General features: G+C 35.4%; 2 protein-coding genes across 2 annotated transcripts; one reads left to right on the top strand and one right to left on the bottom strand.

The window, feature by feature from the left end:
• Positions 1–2,604: 2,604 nt before the first annotated feature.
• Positions 2,605–5,976, top strand: LOC132600787 (uncharacterized). The gene is made up of 6 exons (XM_060314183.1): positions 2,605–2,763; positions 3,132–3,246; positions 3,925–4,282; positions 4,874–5,354; positions 5,434–5,489; positions 5,645–5,976. Exons 1-6 carry the CDS (start codon positions 2,727–2,729, stop codon positions 5,675–5,677), a joined length of 1,080 nt encoding a protein of 359 aa, XP_060170166.1. The 5' UTR covers positions 2,605–2,726; the 3' UTR covers positions 5,678–5,976.
• An 879-nt stretch (positions 5,977–6,855) lies between these two features.
• LOC132600798 (ubiquitin-conjugating enzyme E2 2) lies at positions 6,856–16,227 on the bottom strand. Its single transcript, XM_060314194.1, has 6 exons — positions 16,075–16,227; positions 14,585–14,718; positions 14,441–14,466; positions 13,799–13,888; positions 13,617–13,705; positions 6,856–7,245 (listed from the first exon to the last, which is right to left on the bottom strand). The coding sequence occupies exons 2-6, from the start codon at positions 14,707–14,709 to the stop codon at positions 7,117–7,119; spliced, it is 459 nt and encodes a 152-aa protein (XP_060170177.1). The 5' UTR covers positions 14,710–14,718; positions 16,075–16,227; the 3' UTR covers positions 6,856–7,116.
• Positions 16,228–17,041: the final 814 nt, after the last annotated feature.

Below are 17,041 nucleotides of genomic sequence, written 5' to 3' on the forward strand. Positions count from 1 at the left end.
GTTTTATATAAAATATTGATATTTTGGAATTTTAAAACATGACTAATCTTTGCCCAAAGTATGAAAAAAAACGTGATTGGAAAGGTAACGCAAAAAAAAAAAAAAAAAAAAAAAAAAGCCCCAACATTAACGCACAAAATTCATGCGTGACTACTAATGTTCCTTTTTTTTTTTATGACCCCATTCGCGCACAAAATTCGTGCGTGAAAGGCCAAAACTGTGTTTTTGCAGTTTGGTCCTTTCACGCACGAAATTCGTGCGTAAATACTACTTATGTTCTTTTTTTTTTTGTACTAATTTGGTTCAATTTTTTATTTTTTTTGTGTTATTTAAGTCGCGGATTCGTGAACATAGGTGTCCTGTAGTAAAGAACATGCAATTTCTAAGACATCTAACATGGTGTTTTATAGATCATTATTAATCACTAATATATACAAGGTGTGTTTTCAACGTGTCTTTCATGACATGTTGGTTAGTTACGTACTTTTACTTCTCATTGAGCACTTAAATGTCAAGAATATTTCTTCCGACTATTTAATGTTTTGGAAGAAATATTTGTCTGTAACCAATTTAGTTTCCAAAACTAATCATTTTAGCTATCCAAATAAAATAAAATGAAAAACATAACAACAAAGAACTTAAAATATAATTTCGGACTAAAGGTATTGTACTATACACCTTCAAACCACAACTTCTGGTTGAAATTAAAGTTCTAATTACGTTTTCAATTTCATAAACAAACCTTAATTTGCAAGTTGAAACACCATTATTCGCAAGTCAATTCCTCAAACAAATGCACCCTAAAAGTCGTTGTTCCGTTTAAAATAAAACAAGCAAGAAGTTACATGTACTAATTATTACTACTTAATATAAGCGTGGATAGCTGCTTTTGGTCGTCCTCACAGGGGTCTTTCAGAAATTGTGTTTCTTTATTGTTTTATGGGTACAATTTCAAATCCTTATATGCTTACACGTGGGTGCTATAATTTAGCTTTTCCATGCATTGCCCTCATTCATTAATAAAGACCAGACCCTCATAGACCTTTTTAAATTGCGTCCCATGTCCATTCAACTTTTGCCGGTTATTTATTGCCCTTGCTTTCCATTTTATTACTTTAATTGTCTTGTATATTTTTGTAAATAAGTCCATCTTTACATGCCTTTCTATAAGGCTTAATTGATACTTCTTCTGCTCCAAAAAAAATTATCCTATTTTCTTATTAATTTATCCCAAAAAGATTGAGACATTTCTATATTTAGAAATAATTTAACTTTATAAAATGATTTACAGACATATAAATATCTAAGATTTATTTTGGACCATACATTTCATTTATTTCTTAAATTTTGTGTCAAATCACACTAGGACAATTTTTTTTGAAATGGAGGGAGTATATTTTTCGCGTAAGAGATGACATGACCTTCTAATGTGGGGTTTTCTTTTAAGCCTTCTTTTAAAATGTTTGACAGTCGACAGTAGAGGCAATCCAGCGATCAGCAACCTTAAATTTCTATTTCTAAAGTATTTTTGATCTAATATAGCATTTTCTTTATAATCAACAATTTTAGAATTACATTTAAAAGTTTTAAAAATAATTCTAATCCTTCACCAATTTGCTGCAGTATTATTTTTCATCTACTCAAGTATAAGTTTACTTTGGAGTATGCGTTTAACTTTTATAGTTAGTCCAAAATAAATTACTTTTAATATTCTTATTTAGATAAGTAAATTTTACATAACTAAGAACCCATATTAAATTAGTTCTATTTAATTAAGAATAATTTAGTAAGAACGCTTCTTACTTTTTTGGGGTGAGTAATTTCTTAAGGAGTGTGCTCAAGCTAAAAACATCTATAATAGGGACTAGAGAGTGCCTTTTACGTTATTTGTCCTTATACATTAATTTCGTCTAAAACTAAAGTTAAAAACCACATTTAACTAGCATAAACACTTGACGCATAAAATAATGAGTGAAAACTAATAAATAATCAAAAGAAATTTATTTCTATCTATAAATAAAAATTAAATGCTCACAAATTCATTAAAATACAAAAATAATCTTTAATTTATAATATTCGTGACTTATAATTATCATATATACTTTATCATGTTAGTTTATAGAACACCTAATCACTTGCATTCCTTTGGTATTTGCTAATTTTTCTACTAAACGTGCTTCCTCATCAATATATTGTCTTTGAAAATTATCGAATTATACTAAGAAGAGACTTTAATATTCATGAAAAATTATCAACAAGATATGTTTAACCTACAATTACATTAAATTATTTATCTGATAGAAAAATATAGCACAAAATACTTATTTAAGAAAAATTACATATTATATTTCTATCTTTAGTTTGGATTCGGGCTTAGAACGTACCTCCTGCAACTAGTATGTTAAATAATCATGGTTATGTGTATGTAATCTACTTATGGATTATGTTTGTGAATTTTGACCAAAACAGTGTCATAACTGCCAACTCATCCTGCCAGCAATCTGAATCAACGGTAAGGAGTCGTTCAAAATTTGAAAACCCAAAATAGAAAGTTTGTGTTGGGCCCAGCCCAAAGAGCCGTTCTAATATTCTCGACTTTTTATTTGATTTTAAAGCAGTTCTCACATTTCCCGCTCGAACACTGTATATAAGCAACAATTTCATCACTTCCATTTCATTCATCTACACATATCATAATTTCATCTATTCAAACCCTAGAATTCATCATGGAGGATTCCGCTAAAGATCAATCTTCTCTTTCTGGTATCAAAATTCTCTGGGCTTTTTATCGCAAAATCTATGATTGAGATTATATATATCGGTATTTTGTGCTCAGATTTCTGCTATTATCTGTTATTTCCTGTGTTTTGATTATCCTGTGTTATCTGTGCCGCTTGCATTATTTCATTTCATATCGCTTTGAATCTCTTAACCTTATCTGACTTCTTTTTATGCTTTTATTAAGCCGAGAGTCTTTCGGAAACAGCCATCCTACCTTGGTAGGAGTAAGGTCTGCGTACACTCTACCCTCCCCAGACCTCACGATGTGGGATTTCACTGGGTTGTTGTTGTTGTTGTTGTATATATCTGTATTTTACGTGTATGTCTTTGAATTTTTTTTCGTTTTGCAGGAAAGGCTAAGCAATCATCAACAAAGCTTTTGAGGTATCCGTTGCGATCGGCTTCTAAATCGAAGGAAGAGAAGCCGCCTTTGACTGATTCTTCCAACTCTTCGGCTTCTTCAAGGTCTTTGATCTCTGTTTATCTCCGTAAATCCGTATTTTATTTTATTTTAATTTAGATATCTGATATGCGTATATACTGATTATTATAGAAACACTTGTGTCTATGGTATATACGTAGGATGATCCAATGATCCGTTGTTGGCTGATTGGCCTGTAATATCATACAGTGAAGAGTTTCAACCTTGATCACCTGTTTTCTGAAGTTTCCCCTTTTTTTTTTTATGGTACTGAAACTGGTTATGAGGAATTTTTGTTGATTTGTATATTGCTTCATCTCTGAGCAATATTGAACGACAATTTGTGGTTGAAATTTTTAATTTTTGGTTTATATTGATACGCGCTGTCTTCTTACCTTTCACTTGGCTGGTTGTGCTGTATTAAGCTCACCTTCCCTTTTAGTCCGCGGAAGTTTCTGCATTTCATTTTAGGGACTAGAAAATAATAAAAACTTGTTGTATGCATTTTGGTACTTGTAACAAGAAATGAGGCATATTCTCTAAGAGCCATTGCATATTCTGCTTGTGAGAAATGCATACAGTTTATGGTCTAGACTCTAGAACCAAAGAACCCCTCCAATAAAATTAATTCTGAAAAACTTAGTTTTCTTATTTTTATTTCAATTGTTAAGCCTAACTATTTGTCCCTTGATTCTGTACTTACATTATTCTCTGTATTTCAGGAGAAGACCAGCATCAAGTGTCAGTAAGAGCGTTGCTGCTCTTCCTCTGTCTAGTAAGGAAAAATCGGCAAAGCCTCCAAGAAGGCTGTCTGTTCCGTCCAAGTCAATTGCCAGCCCGGCTTCTAGACCACTTGGCCCTAGAACTCCCATTTCTGAGACTAGAGCAAAGAGATCTGCTACTAACCAAGGAAAACCGGATACACCACTTCGAAATGTTTCAAAGTCCTTAAGTAGAAAGAAATATGACCTTATATCCTCAGCATCCTATTGGCTATCACAGATCAAGGTTTCTGAATCTGCTGCTAAGCATTCAATTTCCCTTGGTTTTTTCAAACTTGGTTTGGAGGCTGGCTCTGAGGTATGATATTGTATCTTCTCCCACATGACTTTTACCACTTCATTGAAAAATCATGAGCTTATGGAAGTATTCTTGTGGTGACACCTTTAGTTGATCTGCCTTTCAATTACAGTACAATTTCTGAAGATTTGGTAGTGACTTGGTGCTACTTTCACTATTCCATTAGTTTCCCATTTCCTTGGTTTAGCGAAAACTACTCCCTCTGTTTCAATTTATGTGAACCTATTTCCTTTATAGTCCATGCCAAAATGAATGACCTCTTTCCTAATTTGGAAACGAATTCACTTTATGAAATGATTTACAGCCACACAAATATTCAAAACTTATTTTGAACCACAAGTTTCAAAAGTCTTCACTCTTTCTTAAATGTCGTGCCCAGTCAAATGGGTTCACATAAATTGAAATGGAGGGAGTATATACTATTATTTAAAATCAGATTGTTGATTTCACTTAGTAAGCTCATTGCTCACCTTTCTTGCATTGCAATGTGGGTTAGAAAATCTCTGTTTCCAGAAACAATTTGGCTTTTATAGTTGGTTAATTGAGCCAATATGATTGAAAATACTTACCTCTTTTCTGCTTTCATTTCAGCCTCTTCAACGTCTGAGAGATGAGCTGAAATCTTATGTGCAAAGACATAAGTTGCAAGTTTCTGAACTTGAGGAGCCTGTGAAACAATTGTTAGACAGCTATAATATTCTACAAAATACTGAGCAGTTGCAAGTTTCTGAGACTTGCTCTCATGTGCCTAAAGATGGGTCACGTTCGTCTGATGATGACGTACATAGCTCTTCCTCTATTGCGAACACGGAGGGGCTGCAACCCAAAGTCTTGAACAAAGATTCTTCCGAAACAAAACAAGTGAAAAAACCAACAATCAAGGAGAAGTCTTCAAGGATTGGAAGCGCATCTAGGACCCGGAATTCTGTAAACAAAACTGCTGCAACTGTGAAATCTACATCACCAAAAACTGGAGGTCGTATCACAAAAGAGAAACTTCAAAAACCTGTTAAGCCAGAAATAAATAAGGATAAGGTGAAAAGACAGGGAAAGAGAGCTGCTCAAGGGGAAGGTAGTTATGAGTGTCTTTGTTAAAAATCATTCAGCTGTTTGAGCTAAACGTTAGTTACTAATTTTTTCTTCTTTTACAGGGCCTGTTAATGTCTGCACTTCAGAGAAAATTCTCGAAGAAGAGAAAGAAAATGTGGTAAGGGGCAAAAAATGTTTTTTAATTTTGATGAGTTGTATTTCTAGTGATCGAGCTAGAGAAGCCTTGTCTCATAGGTTGATTATTCCCAGTTGCATACTTCTTTCTACATATTGCATTTTAATTGTACTGACTGCTATAAAATATTTATGCAGGATGCTGCACAAACTGAAGTGATTAGCACCTGAAATTTTTGGCAGGAAACTTATCCTTTTTAAACTCATATCAGTGGCCAAGGTGGAAGTGTTTGAATCTGGAGTGTGCATTCCAAAATATCGTATTTGGTGTATTTGTTTGTTTCTTCTTTTTTATTTTTTTATTTTACCGAAGCCATTATACAGCCGTCCAGTCGATTCATTCGTATTGGAATTCATTCATGCAAGACGTACAGTGTGTTCTTTTTATTCAACAGCATATATGCTCTTGCAGTTGAATACTACTTGGAAGTAATTGTTATCTATAGAGATTGTGATATTGTCATCTGGATTACAGTATATTGACTTCGAATTTTTTTTTTCCACATTAGGCGGTTTTCATATTTGTAAAATTAGCATGAAATCAACGAAAGGTTGCTTGAATTTGTGTCTGGTTCTGAATCCTGCTACCCAAAACCCTCAAGTGTAGTGATAGTGCCCCGTTACATGCAGAAATCTTCCATTACTGCTATATATGATGTTACTTTATTTCTTTTTGTCAGAAGAAATATCACCTCTTGGACAAGTGAAATATGATTCACCTCTGCTCCTATTGTGAAGCGCAGCCTTCACTCTGAGATGATCGTTCGGAATAACACGGATGGGATGGACATGTGATTTTAAGTCATTTCCAATACCCCAGAGACATTATTAGCCCTTTAAACCTAACTTGCCCTTAACCTTCATTTCGAATTAAAATGCCCCTCGAAGTCCCACATATTTGACACCAATTGTCCTTAACGGTTAAAAATACCCCTCCTACCTAGTGACGCAAATTGTCCTTTAAGGAGAGGCATTTTAAACCTTCATTAAGGACAATTGGTCTTCAATAGGTGGAATGGGAGCAAATTTAAGCCATTTCCAGCACGTTAGGGGCATTATTTTTTTACCCTTCTCCGAATAAAGACTGCAGAGTACTGTGATAATTATACAGTTAATTAAAGCTTCTCTCTTACCTTCACTTAAATATCCTACCGCTAGACTGAAGATGCATAGAGTATAAGCAATAGCTCATCGGTAGAAACATCTTTGCAGTGAAAGGCTGAATATCGTAAAGCTTATATTTTGAATGATTACATACCAATAGAGGATCATTGCCTCTTTCACTCTACGATGATAAACAGTGCTACTCGATCAAGTAGAACCTCAAAATTTCAAAGGATAGCAAAATATATGAAAACCAATTCCCTTGCGGTATGGGAAGTTCCTTGCATTTCTAAACCAAAACGCACATCCATATATTACAGGAGCTTGTCAAAGCAATGTAGCAAATGACAATTAGGCAAATAGCACCAAGACAGAATACTAGGACCAAAACAAATGTGTTCCATCATAAAATCAAATTTCAAAGAGGTTTCAATCCGTAAATGTAACATAGATGAGCCATGGTGCTCCGGATTTGAGGTCGGCAATGACATCTTTCTTCCATATAATTAGTCTGCCGTCCAGCTCTGCTCCACAATTTCTCTAACTCTGCGGTTGTAATCCCTTTTATTCTCACTGAACATCCGAGCTGCTTCAGAATTTGCAGGTGAATTGGGGTTTGGATCACATAACAATGACTGCAATAATTGGAGTGTCGGTCATTCGCAAACAAGAAACTCATAGTTTTTTATATTTTTTTATTAGTGGATAAGTACAAAAAAGCCATAGTTTTATTCAAGTCTTCATATCCCTCTGCATGTATGTCCCCAGTAGGATGTAGTAAACATCTCAGCTTAACTCTCTATACTCGCTTTACGGATAATCCAGGGCTACTATCACCCTGCCTCCTTTCCATTTCCCCAGCAAGGAACAGTCAAATTAATTAACAAATTTTTACAGTTACCAGTTTCAAAAAAACAAATTCCAAGCAGGATCTTTATGACGCTACCATTTCCTTAAGAAATACCAACAGCACCATTTCCTTGCTGCATTACAGCAGAGCTAAAATGCTTAAAACTAATGAGAAGAGAACTTTAAATCATGCTCCTCACTTAAGTATTTAAGCAACAATTGCTTGACACAAAGCTTCCATCAAGAATCGTTATCATCCATGTAATAACGATTCTACTTCTGCTTGGGCATCTATGCCTTGAATTTCACACATTAAGACATAGGTCTAATACCCTTTTTACTCAGCCAAGATCAACTATAAACTAGTGAACATCCAAATATACACAAGAGCTCGATCATCTCATTGTCAGATGTACTTGTCATGAAACAATCTATATCCACGCACCAACATCACACCCAATTCCCCACCCACCACCACCCTCCCCCCCCCCCTTTTTTTTTTTGGGGTGGATAGTGGGTGGTGAGAGGGAATCTTGATAAGTCAAACACCAAAAGTTAGGGATTAAGTAAACATCTTCATGCAGAATATTACTTGCACCTGATCATAACTTGTACGAAATTTACTTTACGATCATAGGAGTGATTGACACAACTACGACCATAATCTTAAGTTAAGGTTAAACAAACATACCACTTCTCTCCATGATCCAGCAGCTGTAGCAATCGAAAATTAAGCGGGAATTTGCACAACCACTAATTACCACGCTCTCCCAATACTGGGAGAACTAACACGATGAGTTATCACACCCCCTTAACTACGTATTTAAGGAAGCACAATATGCTTAGGGGTCGTTTGGTGCATGATATAGGTTGGGATATCCCAGCACTAATTTTTTATACCGTGTTTGGTAGAAGGTATAAATTTATCCTGGGATAAATTTGTACCTCCTACCAAACACGGTACAAAATGAAGCCTAATCCTAAGGGTGAGATATCCCACCCAGATGGGATAAAATAATCCCAAGAAGTGGGATAAATTAGTCCCGGAATTATAATCCCGGGATAATTTTGACTACCTACCAAACGACCACTTAGGGTTTTCCTTACAATAGCTAAGGAAAGGAAGTTGGTCTGTATTTATAGAGAAGCTTCAGGCCAATATAAATTGGGTCTCCCTCATCTAGAACATAATTTAATTAGATGATTAGGCTTTATACATTTTATTACAACTTGGGTCAAGCCACTACACTTTGCAGTCAACAAACAATCAATGTAAAGTCAGTTCCAACATTTTTTCACTTGGACGTTGTTAATCTAAAAGAAGAAAGTAATTTTTGAATTTTTTTATTTTTACTGAAAAATCATTTTAGAAAAGACACGACTCTAGTGACCACATTACTAACATAGTCAGGTATTGAATAGCTCTTACATAACAATCCATCACATTCCAATGAAAAATACTAACAGTGACCCCATAGGAGACACTATTTCAAGGTATGAATTCTATCTAAGATCACATATATTACAATTCCCATCAACATGGATCTGACATGTATCAAACATGTACACTGAGTACATATCCTTTCTAAACAAGACGAATAAAACAATAACCCCTAGAAAGATTTTATCCTCCCAGTGACATAAAAAACATATCACCTCAAGAAATTTCTCTTGTGCCTTACCAAGATAAATTCACAGCCGCAATGCTCGACATTATCATGAGTTTCAAACAATATTTAATCAGAGACAATGATGAAGCATCATAGTCAATAATCAATATACACATGACAAGCATCCATAAACACAAGCTTGAACATCAGGAAGGTAATATGCATCAACCCAAAAATATGCAAGACATATTCCAATGACACTTCCCGATAGGCTGGTCAAGATTTTTTTTTTTTTTTGAACAGTTAACATCTATTATCAACAAAGAAAATACACCAAAGGTTCGACAATATGCAAGCCATAAATTTGTTGGGTTCAACCTTTCAGGTCCTTAGTATTGAACTCATTATACTTTAAAAATTATATATATTCAAAACTTAATATTCGTTAAAATTCTAGTAGTTTTCACATGTATATATATGCGCTCCATATAAAAATATTTGGTTCAGTGGATCTTGTAGTTTGTAAACTGCTTTCCACTAACCAAAGACAGCAACAGACTCTTAACGCACTTTTATTCTTAAGCATGTCGTTTAAAAACTATAATTCCTCCGTTCCATTTTATAATGAAGGTAATTGATTAGGCATGAATTTTAGAAATTATTAAGTACATTGACATCTAAGCCAAATATATAAAAAGTAGCAATTTTATCCTTCTAAATAAGTGGGAATGAGAGTTCCACGTGCCTTTTCATTTTCTCTCCTTATAAAAGAATGAACTTTTACATCAAATGGACGCCAACAAGTCATGTCTTCAAGAGTAAAATAATAGGCACCAAGACAAAGGATTAGCTATAAAAGAAATATGTCCCATTCTGTTTTTGACAGACTACCGAAGAAAGTGTTACATAAAATGGGACACAGAGAGTAGCTTAACTTTCTTTAGCCAAAGGCTTAGCTATCAATAACATCAATGTGCAATATGATCAATGATTATATCATCCTTTTCACCATGTCTCTCACATTAAGAGGCTCCAAGCCAACATGTTTAAACTCATGATGCTGATAGCCATCAATAACATGAAGGGGGTTGTTTAAGCCCCATATAGATTTGTTAAGTTTGCACCCATAATGTGTTTACCCCTAACTTTGTATTCACACAAAAAAAAACTCATCATATGGTGATGAGGTATAATCTTACATCCCTTGGTAGGCTGAAACTACCCTGAAACAACAAAAAAACTAGAGCTTACAGATGTCCTATAAAATCAACTAAAGATTCTACTTCCCCCACCATATCCTGTTTACACCAAAAATAAAGTAAACTAAGGCACTTCATCTTGATCTTTTGAGTGTTGCTGCCATTATCATGAAAACATCTTGCATTCCTTTCTTTCCATAGTGTCCACCAGATGCATGCTGGTATATTCTCCCGCCAGTTCTCCTTAGATCTTCTTTTTCCAATTCCTTTCCAGCAGTTCAAAAGTTCAAAAGTGGTCTTTGGCATGACCCAACTCACTCCAAGTAAACATAAGAACATGCTCCACAAATTTACAGCTGTTTTGCAATGTAGGAACAGGTGACCATTGATCTCTGTTTCTTGTCCACACATAAAACACCTTAAGCAAATCTGAGTACCTCTTCTCTGTAACACTTCATGAGTTAGGCATGCTCTTCTGATCACCAACCATGTACAGCAGGCAACCTTATGAGGAACTTTGACCTTCCAGATTAGTTCCCAAGGCCAGTCTACTAGCATTAACTGATTGCTATTCATGTTCCAATAACAAGATTTTACTGTGAAATCTCCCTTGTTATGCAGCTCCCAGACAGGTCTATCAGGGCCAATTGAGGTGCCCTGGAAGGTACCTAAAATCTGGAGCAAGTTTGTTACTCTGTCTATTTCCCAATCGTTCAAGGCTCTTCTAAAAATCAAGTTCCACCCTTGATTGCTCCACAATTGAAAGACACTGGCATTTTTCTGAAGGCTTATGATGTATAAGTCTGGGAACATCTCGTTTAGACTAGTATCTCCATTCCAAAAATCTGTTTTTAGTCCATTCCTCACTTTTATATGCATTTTACTATTTAGCAAAGGCCACAACCTTCTAATTGTCTTCCATACACTACACCTAAAGGTTCCATCAACTTCTAAAGTGGTCCACTGATTAGAAGACCATATTTCTGTGCAATGAATCTTTTCCAGAGGGCCCTATCTTCAAAGCAGAATCTCCATAGCCACTTAAGTAGTAGACAGTTATTCTGTATACTTAAGTTCTTTATCCCCAAACCTCCTTGAGTTTTACTAAGAGTCACATCATCCCAATTCACCAGATTATGACCTTTCTTTTCTTTGTTACCATGCCAGAGGAAATTTCTTCTCAATTGGTTAAACTTCTTTTCAATGCTTTTTGGGACTGGGAATAGGCTCATCATGTAAGAAGGAAGACCATCCATCACAGATTTTATCAGTGTCACTCTGCCCCCCAAAGATAGATACTGGCTCTTCCATCTAGCCAGCTTCCTTTCACATTTTTCCAGCACCTCACACCAAATTTCCAATTCTTTGTTTTTAACACCCAAGGGCAGGCCCAGGTATTTTGTGGGCAGAGATCCCACTTGGCAGCCTAAGTTCTCAGCTATCTCCTGTAGGTTCCCAACTTGATTCACTGGAAAAAAATGGCTTTTGTGCCAGTTTACATGCAGCCTAGAAATACCTTCAAAAATGGTAAGAATAACGCTCAGATGCCTGACTTGTAATACCCCAGCTTAACAAAAGACCAGAGCATCATCTGCATACAGCAGATGAGTTACTTCCATGGCATGACCCCTATTTGTTAGAGCCCTGAAACCCTTCATCCAACCATTTGTCTTAGCTTTCTTGATCATGTGATTGAGCCCCTCCATGGCTAAAATGAAGAGGAAGGGGGAGAGGATCTCCCTGTCTCAGTCCTCTTTGAGAATTAAAAAATCCTTTAGTATTTCCATTGATGATAAGTGAAAATTTAACATTGGATATGCAGAATTTAATCCAATTCAACCATTTGTTGCCAAATCCCATACCCTTGAGAATCTTCAAGAGATATTTCCAGTTTACATGGTCATAAGCCTTCTCTATATCCAGTTTACAAAAGAATTCCTGGAGTATTATGCCTCACCCTAGAGTCCATCAGTTCATTTGCTAGCAAAGCTGCATCCAAAATTTGTCTTCCTTTCAAGAAAGTCATTTGGTGGACATCCACCAATTTATCCATCACTGTTTTCAACCTCTCAGTAAGCAACTTGGAGATTATTTTGTACACCCCCCAATCAGACTTATAGGTCTAAAATCTTTTAGTTTCTCTGCTCCATGCTTCTTGGGGATAAGAGCTATAAATGTAGCATTAAGGGATTTCTCAAAAAACTCATTCTGATGGATGTTTTGGATAGTCAACATCAGTTCATCTTTTATTGTTGTCCATCATGCTTTGAAGAAACTCATAGTGAAACCACACTTCATCCACCTGCAAGGCCACACTTGTTTAGCAATAGCGTCCACCTCCTTGTTCACCTTTGTTTCTTGAAAGCAATAAACATCTGCCTTCCATTTTTGCATAGCAGTCTTAACAAGATTTCTGTTGGATATCTTGTTAAGTCCCCTCACATTCCAAGTGATTATTTTGACATTCATCTGAAAGACAAGGCAAGTACTCTCCCTCTACTTCCCTCTACCTCTTTATTTAAAAACCTCATTTCATATAACTTCCACTAAGAAAAGTTGAGCTATCCCAGTGTTCCAAATGTTATCCCTTGATGGAACAAGAGAAAAAGCTTTTTCATGGTAAACACACTCCTTTTGCGTAAAAGTTTCAGAAACTAACTTTTCCATGTAGTGGTCGGTGTTTCTCTTCAAACTACTTTGGTTTTAAATGTCTATTTGAGCTATCGATGAATGTTTGTATTGAGCTGACAAGGAGCATGAAGAGATGGAAGGTCAATACAGAGATTCATACAATCCAATGTACACAATGGAACGACTCTATCATTCTATCTCCTCAATTCTAATTATCAATACATGAAGAGCCCACGCTCCAAATTGATAACACATGGAGGGGGGAAGATAGTTGACCAATATTTTGTCTGAATGAGTCTTTGGAAGATGGCCTTACATTTCTAGACAATCTAGAAATACAAACCCTGCTCTAGGCAAAAATGCTTGAGACACAACAGTCCTCTCGAAGATTCCCCGACCAAAGCAATCTTTTGCAATCACTTCGATCTGATTTCTTAACAATTGCTTCATCATCATAAATAAACAGATTCAGAAGGCAAATGCGAAATGTAAAAAGCAAATGTAACTATGTAGCTCAAAACTAAAACAAAGGGAAGTCAAGCTATCACAAGGATGATATCTCTAACTCTATGGAATGAGGGACAAGAAGCTACTACTTTGCAAAACATCATTTTCATTTAGCGATGCTTTCAACTATTGGCTTTAACATAAAGCTCAGGACAAATACAAGGATAACTGAAAGAGTGTGACATCTAAAAATCAATTACAGCTCTGTACCTGAATGGATGTAAGTATAGCTGCAACATCATATATTGGACTCCATTGATTTTGAAGAATATCCAAACATATACTTCCATCTGCATAAACTGGAAAACCAAACGGAAATTTCCAGACTTAAAATTGTCTGTTCCTATTCTCTGATTTACCGAAAAAAATTCAAATCTTAAACAACAACTTACTATTAGGATGGAACATGCGAGAAACAAACCGCACTGTTGGTGGCTTATTGGGGTAATCCTCAGAGAATTGAAGAGTCAACTTGAACGTACCTGATGTTCTCAAATAGTAAAGTTACAAGAGGACTAGGTAATTCATGTAAAAACTAAGGCATTTGAAAGGGAAAAAAACAATTCATATTATGTCAAAAGATGGCAAAAGTAAAAAAAAAAAAAAAAAAAAAAAAAAAGAGGAAGTACTTGCTAACACCAACAGTCTTTACTTTTAGGCATAGAGTAATACACTGACAGGAGATGACAAAAAGTGACGTGGAAAAGCCATGACTGGGAATGCTTGGCTGGAAGATCAAAGAAAGGATTCAATCATTTACAACACTAGAATATGCATCACCTCCTTCTGATGATTCATAACATTCATCACTACTTTTTCTTTCAGTAGGAGTGTTCGGGAGGGACGAGGGGAGAGAATCTCCAAAATGATTAATTTCAGATCACAGAAAAGAGAGACTGAGATGTGATTTAAACAGCATTGAATTGTATGGACAACAAAAACAGAAACAGTGGATGTGCGCCAACTACTACGCTTTAAGCCTTTAACATTCTTCTGCCACTCTGCACTAACGACCGAATGCAAGGATAACTCACCACCATCCCAAGGAGTGTCATCAGGACTGCAGGTTACACCAAAACGAAGAGAAACCAGAAAGTAGATTATTCAAACCATACGAAAACAACTGCCAGAAACCGACATCAAACACATATTTAGCGCATTTTAATTACACAACTCACCCAAATATCACGGCATTCCAAAGCATAATGTTGTTGTCTTGAGGTGCACCACTAATACCAGCAGGAGGGTCCTGCTGCAACCTCTTGAAATCCCTCATCAACCTCTTTCTAGCTGGAGTCGACATTGCAAGCACCTGCAAATTCTCATGGTCAAATTAACTAATAAAAAAGGAAGGAAGAGGAACAATCATCTAGGTAACAAACCCAACCGAAGAGAACCACTATTGAGCTTTCTCTGTTTGGCCTTTTTTTTATGACCCAGAAATCAGTCTAGAGCCAACCCTTTGGTCCAACCACAGACTTTGAAACTCGGGGATGATGGGCCCGACCCTCTACCCTTCTCCACTTAAATACTGCACTTAAGGTCGTTTGGTAGCTGGGTAAGAGCTAAGTTATTCATGTATTAAATCCTGCATGAGTAATATCGTGTTTCGTAGCATTTTTTTGAAATGTATAAAATTCAACACACCTAATACGATGTTTGGTTTACAATTTAGAAACCCACATAACTAGTAATTTTATAAGTTATGAGGGAATCTATGTATTATTTTATGCAGGATAGAAGATGGAATAACTAATGCATGTATAAGCAAACCCTACAAACTAATCCCTGCATAAAATAATATATAGACTCCCTCATAACTAATCAATCTATTACTAATGCCTGCATAACTCTAACCAACTACCAAACGACTCCTTAGTTCACTTGGCGCAAGGTTCAAATTTGTGACCTAAATCAAAATTTTCATTTCTAAACACCACTCCGGTATCAAAAGCTGTTTAAATGAATCTACACGAAGTCATCCAAAGGTTTAAATCAAATTCTCAGTTAGCTTAACTCGTGATCCAATCCTAATCAGCTAGAATTCCTCAGCTACGCAACCGGAAAACAAAGGTAGATAGTAATTCCTGAGCTAGAATTATCCATTTTTAGCTGTATCAATTATCATTCACATGTTTACCTCTTTTTAAACAAAATTTCAGTTCCTTTCCACGAACTCTATAGATCCACAAGCTACATCCTTTTACACTCTCCAACCGCAGTACCGTGATTTGCATAGTAATTCACGAATTCCTGACCTAGAATTATCCAGTTTTAGATGTATCATTTCTTTTATCAGGTAGTTTTAGATGTATGATTCACATGTTTTAACTCTTTTTAACGAAATCTCAGTTCTTTAATGATCCACTAGAAATTGTTGAAATCAATAATTGAACAATAACCAACTGTAGCACACAAGAATTAGGGCTCGGAAAATTCTGCTTATATAACACTTACTATTTACTGAGATTAAAAAAAACTTCTCCCTAATAGTCACAAAAATCACAATCGCATCCACGAGCTTACATTAATTTACCGTCTCCAACTACACAAAAGGTACATAGTAATTATCTGTTTTAACGAAATTAGAGTTATTTTCCTCGAAGTATAAAGATCGAGTGGAAATTGATGAAATCAGAGATTGAAAATAGAAAATCTAAGGACTTACCGATAAGCAGGAAACAAGGGGTGGGTGGAGCTAGGGTTCACGGGGGATGGGGGTTCGTGTTCAGTGGGAGCTGCCCCTACGAGAAGGAGAGAGAGAAATAAAGAGATACAGAGAGACGAATATATATAATTGGGTGGGTTGGTGGTCAGCTTTGAGTTGGTCCCACCTTAGCTGGCCCCCACAAAGGGAATCAACCTCTATGTACATAATAATATCTCATTCGTTGCATTTGGCTTTTGCATCTCAATATATTGCAATGCGTGACGGTAATATAAATATATTTAATCCTTGTATTTTACGACACGGTAATTACTTAAAATAAATATTGTTTGCGTTATTTTCATATTCATACTGTTTTAAATTTCTTATTCTTATCTGATCTTTTTTATCTTGTTTTTTCTTGATTCGAGAGTATTTCGGAAACAATCTCTTTACTTCTCAGGATGAGAGTAAGGTCTACGTATACTCTGCCCTCTTCATTCTCCACTTTGTGAAATTTCACTATCTATGTTGTTGTTGTTGTTGGTATTTAATTAGATAAGCATATAAATAAAATTATCTGTCCTATTTTAAGTGACTGTTTGATTAGCTACGAATTGAGACATATCTAGTTACTATATATAATAAGGGACAATGCAAAGATTTTGTGGTATGTTCTAAATAAATCAAAATACTTCCAAAAAATATTTGTAATATTATGCATGGCCTCTTTAATTTGTTCAACTTTTTGTAAGTGAAATATGTACCATAACTTCTTTTTTTTTTTTTTTTGGTCAAATATTTAGCCTACTTTATTCTTTTATTACTTAGGTTGCCACATTCAATTTGATAAATATAGTAAAGTTTGAGACCCTTTAAAATGCTTAAAAAGTTGTGAATAGTAATGATGTCATCTAAAAGAACCAACTATCCATAAAGATAAATAAACAATAGGACACCCTCTATCTCAATTTATGTGACACCGTTT

Source organism: Lycium barbarum, chromosome 1 (genome assembly GCF_019175385.1).
Source record: "Lycium barbarum isolate Lr01 chromosome 1, ASM1917538v2, whole genome shotgun sequence".
Classification (NCBI taxonomy): Eukaryota; Viridiplantae; Streptophyta; class Magnoliopsida; order Solanales; family Solanaceae; genus Lycium; species Lycium barbarum.

What these genes read in the sequence shown, in the direction of transcription:
- LOC132600787 (XM_060314183.1), top strand. Translation starts at nt 2,727, where the DNA reads ATGGAGGATTCCGCTAAAGATCAATCTTCTCTTTCTG. An exon ending in AGATCAATCTTCTCTTTCTG is followed by an intron (nt 2,764 to 3,131) that starts GTATCAAAATTC and finishes TTCGTTTTGCAG; the next exon opens with GAAAGGCTAAGCAATCATCA. An exon ending in GAGAGCTGCTCAAGGGGAAG is followed by an intron (nt 5,355 to 5,433) that starts GTAGTTATGAGT and finishes CTTCTTTTACAG; the next exon opens with GGCCTGTTAATGTCTGCACT.
- LOC132600798 (XM_060314194.1), bottom strand. Translation starts at nt 14,709, where the DNA reads ATGTCGACTCCAGCTAGAAAGAGGTTGATGAGGGATTTCAAGAGGTTG. An exon ending in TGGAATGCCGTGATATTTGG is followed by an intron (nt 14,467 to 14,584) that starts GTGAGTTGTGTA and finishes TGTAACCTGCAG; the next exon opens with TCCTGATGACACTCCTTGGG. An exon ending in TCGCATGTTCCATCCTAATA is followed by an intron (nt 13,706 to 13,798) that starts GTAAGTTGTTGT and finishes TTGGTTTTCCAG; the next exon opens with TTTATGCAGATGGAAGTATA.